Genomic DNA, 14436 nt, shown 5'->3' with positions numbered 1-14436 from the left:
CCTCTGCCCTTCAAGGTCTTCCAGCTGCACTAAGAATTACATTCACTTGAGGCAGATTAACAAGAGAAAAAAAAAAAGCAGTGTGCACAGATGCTCAGTGATGAAACTAAAACCAAGAGAAATGACCAAGGCAGGCAGTTTTTATACTTTTTAGGCAAAGAGATGATGGATCTGTGAGGGATTGACAAAATAAGGAAAATTTAACTTTGGAAACATCTGTTAGGGAGGAATTCTTAAGAGACTTTGGGCTGGAGGAGTAAATTAGTAGAAAGTAGTGGGCTGTTTATACACTCTTCTTGGCTCTAAATCTCCCATCCCTGATCATAAGGGTGTCTCTTTACCTCCTGGGACAGGATGGGCACCTTTCACATGGGAGATTTGTTTCCTGCTTGCAGGGGGATGGAAGAGGGTCTTAGTAATCTTCACATACAGGCTGTATCTTAAGGTACTTTTATATGAAATAGTCAGTATGCCAAAGTTGCACGTTTAGGGGTGACCTGCCCTTGACCACTACAGGCATAAATCCTAAAATTGGGACTCACAATCCAGAATAAATGTATATGTAATTTGTGTGATATTCTTAATTTCTCCCCTGTAGGTTTTAGACTGTTTTTCAATTTCATGAGCCGTGGAGAAGAGAACCTGTTTCCTCTAAACCTTTACCGACTGATTATCGCAGCAAATTTTTGCACTTTTGCCAAATCTGTGAGTGGAGAAATAGTATCTTAGTGTAATTTTAATTTGGTTTATTTAGTTTTTTTCTTTTCCTATGTTGGGTTTATTTTTCTCTACTTTAAGTGTGTGTTCATATATTTTTACATAGTTGAGGAGCATTGGCATTTCTTTTTTTTCTTGCAAGTGTTTATTCATATATCTTGCTCCATTTTCTATCGAGCTATTGGACATTTGTCTCTGTACCTTTAGGTATTCTTTGTATAAGAGGAGAATTAACCCTCTTTGATATAGTCTGACATTCGTATTTTAATTGTCCATGGTGTTCATTGTCTCCCATTGTCTTTTCGATGTTTGTGTAGTCAGATGTATGAATCCTTTTCCTTACAATCTTTCAAATGTTAGAAAGAGTTGCCCCCCCCCCCCAGGTTACAAAGGATTTGTCTGAGTTTCTTCTAGTATTTATGTGGATTGCTTTTTAGTGTTTATATTTCTAATGTCTTTAGCATGTGAATGGCGTGAAGACATGGGTGCAGTTTTGTCTTTTTCTGTGTGGTTTTGTAGTTATCCCAATGCTGGTTATTAGTCCATCTGTCTCCCCATTGCTGTGAGATGCTGCCTTACGGAAGATAAATGTAACACGATACAATTGAACTGGATACTCATGAATATAGTAGACCAATTTGGTCTATTTCTGAATTGTCTGTTTTTGTTTTCTGTTCTGTATCTGTTCACACACGTCCTACTGCCTTAATTATAGGGGCTAAAATATTTTACTATCTGGTAGAGCTGGCCCTCCCTCATTGTTCTTCTCTTTTTTGACTGTACAGGCTAATTTTCTTTCTTCATTCATCCAAATGAAATTTATAGTCAACTATTTTAGCTGCAGAGAAAAAATGGAGACAATTTTTTTAAAATTTATATTTCTATAAAATCGCATTAAAGAGGTATCTATTAAAACAGTATTGAATTTGGGCAAATGTCTGTTCTGCATCAAGGTATTTTTCTTAAATCTACTAAATGGGATGTGTTGTAACAATCCATTTTCTCATATTGAACCACCCTACTATTTCTGAAATAAATCACATTTAATTGTGGGGTATTACTTTTTAGTGTCTGACAATTTATTTGGGATTTTTGCATTAGTATTCACAAATGAGACATGTCTGTAGCTTTATTTATTGGTGAAATCTTTGTTAGCCTTTGGGATCAATATCATACTTATGTCATAGAAAGAACTGGAAAGATTTCTTTCTGTTTTAAGTCATCAGGAATAGTTTAAGAAAGGGTAAGTGAGATCCCCATGAAACCATCTGGACCTGGTACTCTTTTGTAGGGGAACTCTTTAACTACTTTGTTGTTTCTTCCATGGTGAGTGAATTGTCTCATCTTTCTGTCTTTATGGGACCTACATGGATAGTAGACTACTGCAGGATTTCAGGGAGGAACACATAGGTCATAAGAGCGAGGTGATGCTTTCCACTTACCTTCTTTGACTCTTTTTCTTCTCCTTCCTTTCCTTTACACCACAGAGACTCCTGGTAGTGACATGGCAGACCCTCAGGACAACACTCTGAGGATTATTCTGGTGGGGAAAACTGGAAGTGGGAAGAGCGCGACGGCCAACACCATCCTGGGGAGTAGAGTCTTTGAGTCTAGAGTTGCTCCCAATTCTGTCACCTCCAGGTGTCAAAAAGCATCCAAGGAATGGAAGGGGAGGAAACTTGTTGTTGTTGACACCCCAGGGCTCTTTGACACCAAGGAGACCCTGTATACCACACGCGGGGAAATCAGCCAGTGTGTCCTCTACTCCTGTCCTGGGCCTCACGCCATCATCTTGGTCCTCCCAGTGGGCCGCTACACGGAGGAAGAGCAGAAGACCGTGGCATTGATCAAGACTGTCTTTGGGAAGCCAGCCTTGAAGCACATGATCGTGTTGCTAACTGGCAAAGATCGCTTAGAGGAGAAGAGCCTGAGTGACTTCTTGGCAGATTCAGATGTGAAGCTAAGAAACATCATCAGCGAGTGTGGGAACCGCTACTGTGCCTTCAACAACAGAGCCTCAGAGGCGGAGAAGGAAGCTCAGGTGCAGGAGCTGGTGGAGCTGATAGAGGAGATGGTGAAGAGCAACAGAGGTGCTTACTTTACCGATGCCATTTATGAGGACACAGAGAAGAGGCTGAAGCAACGGGAAGAAGACCTGAAGAAGATCTACACCGATCAATTAAATAATGAAATTAAACTAGTAGAAAAGGAATATGCTGATAAATCACAGGAAGAACGGGAGGAAAAAATAAAATTGCTAAAGATGAAGTATGCTGAACAAATAAAAAATATCAGGGAAGAAGCTGAGAAGGGATTATGTAGAGATGGTTCAAATGGGATTATGAGCGTGCTTTTAAAAATATGGCAGATGTTGTGGTAGTAAAGACCATTTCCTTTTTTCTTTTGAATTTATGATGATTTGCGATAGTGGTAGATTGTAGTTTCCATAGATAGCTGTGACAGTAGCTTCTACTTATTCTTCCTATAAGCTGACCCTGTTACTCCTGCCACTGACTTGCGGGGCCAGTGTCCTCTACCTTGGAACTGGGCAGATCTGGGACCGTTTCAATTAATAGCAGACGGTTGAAGCAACACCTTGTGACTCTAAGGTTACATATGGGCAATGCTTCCTTGCCCTGTTGGAGTTCTTGCCCTTGGAACTTGACTGTCATGTTGTGAGAAAGCCTAGGCTGCCTCTTGAGAGGCCCCCATGCAGAGGGCCTGAAGTCACTGGCCCACTTCCCAGCTCACCTTTCATTTGTGACTCAGACCAACTTGCCCACCATGCAAATGAGGCAACACAGAAGCGGGCCCTCCAGCTGCCCCGCCATCTCAGGCGAAGTTGCAGAAAGCAAAGATGAGCCATTCCCACTGAGTCCTGACCAAATTGCAGCTTTAAGAGAACAAATAAATGATGGTTTTTGTTTTTAACCACTGAGCTTCAGAATGGCTTGTTATGCAGCGAGAACTAACCAGAATGAAGCCTCTTCCCAGCTCTCAGTCCCCACCGCCTCTCCTTCCCACCTGTCCCTCTTCACACACAGTTGGCATAATCAGGCAATGGCATATAGAGTTCAAAGACTCAGGAAAATTCAAATCAGAAATCCTGCACATATTAAGTGTCTGAACCACTGGTCACATTTGTCATTGCACAGCATGGCCACAAGTACTATGTTAAGGAGGTATCGGGTTTCTCTGGAAAGATTGTTCTGTGGTTCATGGAGATCTGGAAGTCACAGGATTCTCTTATTGTGTTTCTCTCTTTTCTTTTTTAGGGACCATCCTTACTTAAAATGTCTCCACTTGTATCTGAAAAATCCCATCTGGGCCACATAGTTTTCATTTGCCTCTGCAGAATCACACTTCACCCTAGCTCTTTGTCCCCTGAGGCTGATCTAGTTGCACTACATCGGTGGGATCTCTTGCTCTCTGACTTCTGCCTGGCTGGCCAATGGGAAGTCCAAGTCAGAGGCCCTGTGGAAGTAGAAAAGCAAGGCTGGGGTATCCATTCTCCCACGTCTATCTCTGCAGGGCCATCTCTGACTAACTGCAACCCTACGCCAAAGGTCACAGCTCCTCCCTTGGTGGCCTTTCTACCCAACTCTTCTTCTGAATTCCAGTGTTCGTTCACCCCTTCAGGTGGGATTTAATTTTCTTATCGATACTATCAACGTCCCTGTGGTTTCCAAATTCCCCGTGTCCACAGTATGTAAGAGGCCCCTTCTCTACACTTTCTCCAAGTACCTAATGAGAGCAAACTATCTTTTTCCTGTGAGAATCTGATTGATAAATCTAATGGTACCCAGTTCTCCTTCAGAGCATCTTTATTGTTATTGATGGTTTTTCATTCCCTCTAGTGCTTGTTTCCTGACACCAGAAAAATCTCTCCTTACCCTTCCATGCTGTGACATTTGCAGTAAGTAGATGAAAGGTTCTGTCTTGCTAAAATAATAGAGACACTTCAAACTTAGATGGGTGACTCTCAGTCACTCCCAAGGATTGCAGACATCCAAAATCCAAATTTATTAGAATTTTTATTTGTCCTTTGTTTTGTCTGTGAACATGACTGAGAGTATTTACCATATCAGTGACTTTTCGGGAGATGGATTAGAGATTAAGTCTGGAAAATTTAAGATTCTAAATACACGCTCATTCTAAGATTCATCACAAGTATTCAGAATGCAGTAAAAACACGGAAGAAAAATCCTCTCATGAGAAAACATGTGTCAAATGACAAAGTGAGACCAAAGTACTCTTTGCCATCATGCACTTCTTATGTTCAAAAGTACTTCCTTGTAAGTGACTCATCTGTGTAATAGTATGTCTAGAGAGCAAAGTATTCCTGCCCTGTCCTTTTTCATTTCAGAGTCGTTTAAAAGATATTTCCCCCCAGAGATATGCAGAAGCATTCTTAATACAATTAACCTGTGTTCAGGCCATTTGAATGTGCAGCTTATGTAAGCTGATTTCTTTTCTCCCAACCTTAGATTCTTTTTTGGAAGGTAAGACATAACCAGAGAAACAACGAGTAAATCAAATAAATCATTATCTCTTCACTTGACAATCAAAATATTGCTCACTCATTTCTCTTAACATATTTTATATTCCAGTTTTCTCTGAATGTGGTTCTATTTCAGTGCTGAAGACTGTGGAATTTCCAGCGTTTAATGTGTGCATGATCCCTTTTGTTGAAATATGTGATCGTCATGACTCATGATGGGGAATTTACATTAGGATTTATAGAGGACGACCTAAGGAAAGATTTAGCGTGTGAAGTCTACTGTGAAGGATGTGTAGGATGTGTCCATGTGGGTGATGGGTACGATGGCCATGCATCTATTCAGAAACAGGAAAGTTCATGGTGACAGGTAAGATTTTCAGGGGAAGGATAGAGTCAGGAGCAACAGCGTTCAGTTAGGTATGTGAAAAGTTCAATATCAGCTGTCAAAGTTAGGGTGAACGTAAAAGTTAAAGGGTCAGAAGGCTATATGAAAGGCTTGGGGTAACATAAATATCTCCCTTAATATCAGTTGAATCTTTACTAATTGCCAATACCCCGCAGTCCAAAGCTATATGCTAGAAGATCCATATAGGATGCCCAAAGGAAGAAGGAAGAACCAGTTTTGTGAGGTTTAGTCCTTCAACTAATTTGATAGATATTTGAAGGGGTCAAGAGGAAAGGACCTTTTCTGTTAGGTTTTAGCATGTAAGTAATCTCTACACCCAACATGCGGCTCCAGCTCATGACCATGAGATCAAGGGTCGCATGCTCTTCCAAATGATCCAGCCAGGCATCCCAAGAGGAAAAGGCTTTTTAAACATGAACATTTAATTTATAGGGACAATGACAAATTAGTATTGGCCAATTCTTGGAGTTCATCTGTGGCAGAATCATCTCCCCAGGGCAGAAGGTGGCCCAGGTGTAACCGTATGACTATATAAGGGAGGCCCCACAGGGAGTCGTCTCTGCGTGCCATGTCCAGAGAGATGAAGGTTCTCTCTCTCCTGAAACCTAGTGAGGAGGCCTCTGGAGTTTGATACTGCCATAGGGGTGTGGGTGGTGTACATTAAGAGACTTGCTGTGTGTCCTTTGGAGTTTGGCTTTGCTGCCTGGTGGTCATGGGATACATGAAGGCTGTTGCTTTTTCTGTGGAGGGAGCAGAGTACACATGGTGGTGGAGGTCTTGGACGCAGTCAGAACTTTCACTAACACGGGGGCAAAAGTATGTGTTCTTCATATATCAAATGGGGCCACATGGGAGGGAGGCACCCAAAGCCAGTTTGAAGGGGACTTGCCCAGGGGCCCAGCAGGGATCCCAGCAGCTTGTATGTGCATCAGAGTTCTGGAAGTCCGGCACTAGGAACAGACGTTGAAGCAAGAGATGGGAGAGGGGAGAGTGGCCTTCTGTTGGGCTTATGATTTCAGATTCCCAGAGGAGACTCTGAAGGCTATTAACAGTGTTGCATGGGGAAAAGAGCCACTAAGAATGCTGCCACTGTCCCCCCACCAAGGCCAGACTACACTTGACTCATCTTCAGTGTTTCTGCCTCTTCTCCTCCAGCCCATGAAGAATCAGAGCCAAGGCAAGGACAGGAGGAGAATGGCAGCGTGGGGAGAGCTCTAAGCAGCCCTGTCTACACTGCAGGTTCTTCTCTGGGAGCAGGCACATGCCAGGGATGCCAGGGACAGTAGAAGATTTACCCTTCAGCAATATTTTTTAAAAGTTTTTGTAAATATATATATAGCTAACTTGACAATTTACTGTTAATAAATTGTCAAGTTAGCTAACATACAGTGTATACAGTGTCCTCTTGGTTTTGGGGGCAGATTCCTATGATTCGTCACTTACATACAGCATCCAGTGCTCATTGCAACAAGTGCCCTCCTCAATGCCTATCACCCATTTCCCCCCTCCCCCACCCCCCATCAACCCTCAGTTCGTTCTCTGTGTTTAAGAGTCTCTTATGGTTTGCCTCCCTCTCTGGTTGAAATTATTTCTTCCCTTCCCTTCCCCCATGGTCTTTTGTTAAGTTTCCTAAGCTCCACATATGAGTGAAAACATATGGGATCTTTCTTTCTCTGACTGACTTATTTCACTTAGCATAATAGCCTCCAGTTCCATCCATGTTGTTGCAAAAGGCAGGATTTCATTCTTTCTCATTGCCAAGTAGTATTCCATTGTATATATAAACCACAGCTTTATCCACTCTTCTGTTGATGGACATTTGGGCTCTTTCCATAATTTGGCTATTGTTGAAAGTGCTACTATAAATATTGGGGTACATGTTCCCCTGTGAATCAGCCCTCCTGTATCCTTTGGATAAATTCTTAGTGGTGCTATTGCTGGGTTGTAGGGATGTTCCATTTTAATTTTTTGAGGAACCTCCATAATGTTTTCCAGAGCAGCTGCACCAGTTTGCATTCCCACCAACAGTCAAGAGAGTTACGATTTCTCCACATCCTCGCCAACATCTTTTGTTTCCTGAGTTGTTAATTTTAGCCACTCTGACTGGTGTAAGGTGGCATCCCAATGTGGTTTTGATTTGTATTTCCCTGATGATGAGTGACGTTGAACATCTTTGCATGTGTCTGTTGGCCATTTGGATGTCTTTTTTGGAAAAGTGTCTATTCATGTTGTCTGCCCATTTCTTCACTGGGTTATTTGTTTTTTGGGTGTTGAGGTTGGTAAATTCTTCATAGATTTTGGATACTAACCTTGTATTTGATATGTCATTTTTAAATATCTTCTCCATTGCATTGGTTGCCTTTTTATTTTGTTGATTGTTTCCTTTGCAGTGCAGAAAGTTTTTATCTTGATGAGGTCCCAAGAGTTCATTTTTTCTTTTATTTCCTTTGCCTTCGGAAATGGGTCGAGCAAGAAATTGCTGGGGCTCAGGTCAAAGAGGTTATTGCCTGTTTTCTCCTCTAGGGTTTTAATGGTTTTCTCTCTCACATTTAGGTCTTTCGTCAATTTTGAGTTTAATTTTGTGTACGGTGTAAGAAAGTAGTCTGTTGCTTCATTATTGGTATATAGAAAGGCAACTGATTTCTGCACATTGATTGTGTATCCTGTGACTTTGCTGAATTCATGTATCAGTTCTAGCAGCTTTTTGGTGGAGTCTTTCAGGTTTTCCATGTCATCTGCGGAAAGTGAAAGTTTGACTTCTTTGCCAATGTGGATGCCTTTTATTTCATTTTGTTGTCTGCTTGCTGAGGCTAGGACTTCCAACATGATGTTAAACAACAGCCATGAGAGTGGACATCCCTGCCATGTTCCTGATGTTGGGGGAAAGCTCTTACTTTGTTTCCACGAGGATGGTATTAGCTGTGGGCTTTTAATATATGGCTCTTATGAAGTTAAGGTAGGTTCCTTCTATCCCGACTTTCTTGAGGGCTTTATTAAGAAAGGATGCTATATTTTGTCAAATGCTTTTTTGCATCTATTGACAGGATCATATGGCTCTTATCCTTTCTTCTGTTAATGTGATGTATCACATTAATTGATTTGAGAATATTGAACCAGCCATGCAGCCCAGAAATGAATCCCACTAAATCGTGGTGAATAATTCTTTTGAGATGCTGTTGAATTTGATTTGCTAGTATTTTGTTGGGAATTTTTGCATTTATGTTAGCCAGGGATATTGGTCTGTAATTCTACTTTTTAGTGGGGTCTCGGTCTGGTTTGGGAATCAAGGTAATGGTGGCTTCACAGAATGAGCCCGGAAGCTTTCTTCCATGTCTATTTTTTGGAACAGCTTGAGAGGGATAAGTATTAACTCTGTTTTAAATGTCTGGTAGAATTCCCCTAGGAAGCCATATGGCCCAGGACTCTTACCTGTTGTTAGATTTTTGAAAACTGATTCAATTTCTTCACTGGTTATGGGTGTGTTCAAATCTTCTATTTCTTCCTGTTTGAGTTTTGGTAGCATGTGGGTGCCTAGAAATTTTTCCATTTCCTCTAGGTTGTCCAGTTTGTTGGCATGTAATTTTTCATAGTATTCCCTGATAATTGTATTTCTGTGATGTTGGTTGTGATCTGTCCACTTTTATTTGTGGTTTTTATCTATTTGGGTTCTCTCTCTTTTCTTTTTGAGAAGCCCAACTAGGGGTATATCAATTTTGTTTATTTTTCCAGAAAAGAATAAAACTAGTTATTAGATTCATTGATCTGTTCTATTGTATTTTTTTGGTGGGGGGGGGTCTATATTTTTTATTTCTGCTCTAATCTTTATTATTTCTCTTCTTCTGCTGTTCTGCTGGCTTTGGGGTTTCTTTGCTGTTCTTCTTCTACTTCCTTTAGGTGTGCTATTAGATTTTGTATTTGGGATTTTTCTTATTTCTTGAGATAGGCCTGGATTGCAATGTATTTTCCTCTTAGAACTGCCTTTGCTGCATCCCAAAGGATTCAGACTGTCATGTTTTCATTTTCACTTGCTTCCATATACGTTTTAATTTTTTCTTTAAGTGCCTGGTTGACCCATTCATTCTTTAGTAGGATGTTCTTTAACCTCCATGCATTTGGAGGCTTTCCAAATTTTTTCTTGTGGTTGACTTCAAGTTTCATAGCATTGTTGTCTGAAAATATGCATGGTATGATCTCGGTTCTTTTATATTTGTTGAAGGCTGTTTTGTGACCTAGGATGTGATCTATTTTGGAGAATGTTCCATGTGCACTCGAAAAGAGTTCTGCTGCTTTTGGATGAAAAGTTCTGGATATATCTCTCAAGTCCATCTGGTCCACTGTATAATTCAAAGCCATTGTTTCTTCATTGATGTGTTTTTTTTCCCAGACCATCAGTTCATTGTTGTAAGTGGAGAATTAAAGTTTCCTCCTATTACAGTATTTTTATCGATAAGATCACTTATGTTTGTGATTAACTGATTTACGTATTTGGGTGCCATCAAGTTGGGAGCATAAACATTTACAATTGTTAGCTCTTCTCGATGTATAGACCCTGTAATTATGATATATTGCCCTTCTTCATGTCTTGTTACAGCCTGTAGATTAAAATCTAGTTCGTGTGATATAAGCATGGCTACCCCAGCTTTCTTTTGACTTCCAGTAGTATGATAGATGGTTCTCCATCCCCTCACTTTCAATCTGAAAGTGTCCTCAGGTCTAAAATGGACCTCCTGTAGACACCATATAGATGGATCTTGGTTTTTTCCTTTATCCATTCTGATATGTTATGTGTTTGATTGGGGCATTTAGTCCATTTACCTTCAGAGTGATTATTGAAAGATATGGATTTAGTGTCATTGTGTTACCTGTAGGTTTCATGATTGTGGTGATGTCTCTGGTCCTTTGTAGTCTTTGCAGCATTCCACTCACAGAGTCTCCCTAAGGATCTCTTGCAGAACTTGTTTAGTGTTCATGAATTCCTTCAGGTTTTGTTTGTCTGGGAAAGCCTTTTTCTTTCCTTCTATCCTGAATGACAGCTTTGCTGGATAAAGAATTCTTGGCTGCATATTTTTCCTATTCAGCACATTGAATATTTCCTGCCACTCCCTTCTTGCCTGCCAAGTTTCAGTGGATAGGTTTGCTACTACCGTTATGTGTCTACTCTTGTAGGTTAAGGCCCATTTGTCCCTGGATGCTTTCAGAATTTTCTCCTTATCTTTGTATTTTGCCAGTTTCGCTATGATATTCTGTGGAGAAGATCTATTCTTGTTAAATCTGAAAGGAGTTCTCTTTGTCTCTTGTATTTGGATGTCCATTTCCTTCCCCAGATAAGGGAAGTTCACAGCTATAATTTGTTCAAGTAAACCTTCTTCCCTTTTTCTCTCTCTTTTCTTCTTCTTCTTCTGGAACTCTTATGATATGGATATTATTATGTTTCATTGAATCTCCTCGTTCTCTATTTCTCCCCTCAGGGTCTAGTATGTTCTTATCTCTCTTTTTCTTGGCTTCATCATTTTCCATAATTTTGTCTTCTTTTTCACTTAATCTACCCTTTGCCTCCTTCATCCTTGCTGTCACTGTATCTAGTTTATTTTGCACCTCATTTACAGCATTTCTTAAATCGTTGTGACTATTTCTTAGTTCCTTGATCTCTGTGGGAATAGATTGTCGTCTGTCTTCTATGCTTCTTTCAAGCCCAGTAATATGACTATTATTCTAAATTCTTGCTCAGTTATATTGCTTATGTCTGTTTTGAGCAATTTTCTAGCTGTCATTTCCTCCTGGAGTTTCTTTTGAGGAGAATTCTTCCATTTCATCATTTTGCCTAGTTTTCTGTCCCTTATGTGTTTTAATAGTTTCTTATGGGTCTTGCTCCTGTGAGGACTTTATATTAAAACAGGGAGTCATAATGTTGTCCAGGGCCTGGCCCTTCAAGAGGTATTTTTGGAGTGTGTTTTGTGCTCTCTGTTGTTGAGACTCTGATTACTTTATCTCCCTATTCCTAGTGGTGGTTTGGACCTTCCACCGGGAGTGCTTTGATTTGTTTGATGAAGTATGCCTGGAAAAAATAATTTTTAATGGGGGTGGTGGTGGTGGAAGAGGCCTTATCCCATACAAAGAGAGAAATGACAGGGGCAGGGAAAAGGAAAAGAAAAAAAAATTGACCAAACCGAGATCAGAGAAACTTTATGGCTTAGTCCATAGAGAGAGATAGGAAAATAAAGGAGATACAGAAGAGGCATAAAGAGAATAGATTAAAATGTCTGCTTAAAGAAACCAACAACCAGAATAACCAGCATAGAGAAGGGAAGAAATAAGAGGAAGAAGAAGAAGAAGAAAGATGAAAGATGAAAGAAGAAAAAGAAGAAGAAGAAGAAGAAGAAGAAGAAGAAGAAGAAATATATATGTGTGTATATATATATATATATATATATATATATATATATATATATAATAAAAATTGACCAAGAATCAAATCAGAGAATGCAAAACTACTGGACCAATATCTGATGGTGCCTTGTAACCAGTGCCTGTGCTGGTCTGGGGGAGGGACTGTCTGGTTCAGTCAGTGTTGAGTCTTGCTCTGTTAGACACACAGTTACCAGGTGCAGAGGGGCATGCTTTGGTGTGAGCAGGTCCACCTCCACTGTCGATCCATTGTCCGTTCCCTGAAGCCCCACCTTGTTGGTGATGGGGAGTAAAATGGTGACACCCCAGTCTCTCCTCCCCAGACCAGGCATCCTAGACCACTCTGTTCAGGTCGTCCTCACAGTGCCAAAGGGGCACGAGCGGGCAGTCTGTTCTGCTCCAGGATCCTGGGTTTCCCAGGCAGTCGGCTAGGATTCAAACCCCAATGTCTTAAAGGATCCTGCTCCACATGCCCCAGTTCTGGTGTACTGTCACTCCAGGGTATGGGCACAAAGGACCTCTGGGTGGCAGGGGGGTCCTGCAGTGTCCTTTGTCCTTGGAATGGCTATTTGCCTTCTTCCCACAGCACTCAAGGGAGGGTATTGCTCTCTCCACCTGTGCCTGGGAGCTGGCTACAGAGGTTGGGCTGGCTCCCCTCCTCCCCAGGTACACAAAGAGGCCGGAGAAAGCCCTGCAGTTAAAAATTGGTTCTTTCTCCATTTTTTCTGTTCCCCAACCCATGTTTTTTCTCTTGTCCAAATACAACCTTCCACTTCTGCAATCTCTCTTTCGCTTTCCTTTGTGTTTCTGCAGAAGGGGATACCTCCCCTCCATTCCTACGCTGCCTTTTTTATCTCTCCCAGTTTGAAATCATGCATCTATGGCCCATCACATTGTCCCCATGGGCCCCTGGAGATGTTTCTGTCACTCTGTAGCCTGGATTCCTGGAATTTCAAGCCTTCTCGCCTCAATACTTCTGTGTTTGAGGGACGAGGGAACTTCAGATTCCCTTACTTCTCTGCCATGTTAACTCCTTCTGAAAATTTTTTCAAGTGTTTATTTATTTGTGTGTGTGAGAGAGAGAGCATGAGCAGGGTCGGGGCAGAGAGAGAGAGGGAGACACAGAATCTGAAGCAGTCTCCAAGCTCTAAACTGTCAGCACACAGCCCAACGTGGGGCTCAAACCCATGGACCTCGAGATCATGACCTGAGCTGAAGTCAGACGCTCAGCTGAGTCACCCAGGCGCCCCACCCGTCAGTGAAATTGAGAGAGTGATTATTACACTAGATGAAATGAGTACATGAATGTGACCAATAGTGATTAGAGAGGTTTTTTGCTTAAGGCAGAACCTGTGTAAGGTTTCCTTGAGGTGGCACGGATGGAGCCATTTTGAAGGGCTGATGGGAGAAAGAATAAGTGTCTTCTCTTCCTGTCCTTGTGACATCCCTCTTATTTAATCACATAGTTGCACATAGGAGGACTTTGATGGAGAGGAGATTCTAGTAGAGAAGAACCCCAAGATCTTGCCGATCCTAATTCCTGTAACTGAGGTGTGTGTGTCCTATGAGTGTAGCACTGGGAATCCAGGTGATAGGCACTATGCTCGTGCAGAGAACTGACAGGAAGTTCCCACATCCCACCAGGGAGGGACATTTATGTGTAAATCACAGAGAATCTAGAGATTCAGGGAGGTGGAGTAGGGCCTCCAATATCTCAGGTGGGTCAGGGTCCCTCTGGGCCCTGGGCCTTACTTATTCAACGTCAATCAGACCCAAGACTTGACCAGCTAAAAATCTGTGCCAAGGAGTGTCCACATCCTTGCGTCCGAGGAGAGGACAGGCGGTCAAGAGCACAGCAGTGAATGGACATGATCTTTACATCTGTGTGGGTGACTTTGCCAGCAAGCTTGTGGCGTGGCTGGGGCTAAATTTCTGAGTACACTTAGAGACCACAACTTGGCCTTTTGAGAATGAATTTCATTTTTGACAGTCTCAATCTGGTAAATAGGTGAGTGACCAAAGCATGCTAGTGTTTGGAAGCAAAAATAAGCTACACATTAGAGACTTGTCTTCCATTGTCGCTTTTAACTCTGAAGACGACTCTGCTGAGGGAGTTTCAGAGACGTTGTGAGGGATGAGCCCTGAAGATGCATGTTTCAGAGGCAGCGATCATTTGCCAAAGTGGTGTGCACATAGTCCATGAACAACAACCCAGAGTGCATTTGTAATCATTTGTGAATGTGGATGTAAGGTTGCATAATTTATGGTATGTTTTTAAAAAGTGTTTTATCTATGTTTATTTTATTTTATTTATTTATTTTCAGCCTCGTCTATGTTTATAAACAAAAATACAAAATGGAATATCTGAGGCAATTGTTCTAAAGTTCTTTCTTCCTGTTATGAAGTA

The 14436-nt window shown here is 41.4% G+C and overlaps 1 protein-coding gene across 1 annotated transcript in view; it reads left to right on the top strand.

Moving 5' to 3' along the window:
- Positions 1-14436, top strand: part of LOC125154138 (uncharacterized) — a 39447-nt gene that overhangs the window by 3866 nt on the left and 21145 nt on the right. The window contains exon 2 of the mRNA XM_047837899.1: positions 2205-3093. Coding sequence (XP_047693855.1) covers positions 2222-3093 — 872 coding nt within the window. The 5' untranslated portion in view covers positions 2205-2221. The remainder of the gene's footprint in view (positions 1-2204; positions 3094-14436) is intronic.

The sequence above is a fragment of the Prionailurus viverrinus genome, chromosome A2 (genome assembly GCF_022837055.1).
Source record: "Prionailurus viverrinus isolate Anna chromosome A2, UM_Priviv_1.0, whole genome shotgun sequence".
In the NCBI taxonomy this organism is placed as follows: Eukaryota; Metazoa; Chordata; class Mammalia; order Carnivora; family Felidae; genus Prionailurus; species Prionailurus viverrinus.
The sequence above is the reverse complement of the archived record's forward strand: the minus strand, read 5'-3'. Positions and strand labels throughout refer to the sequence as shown.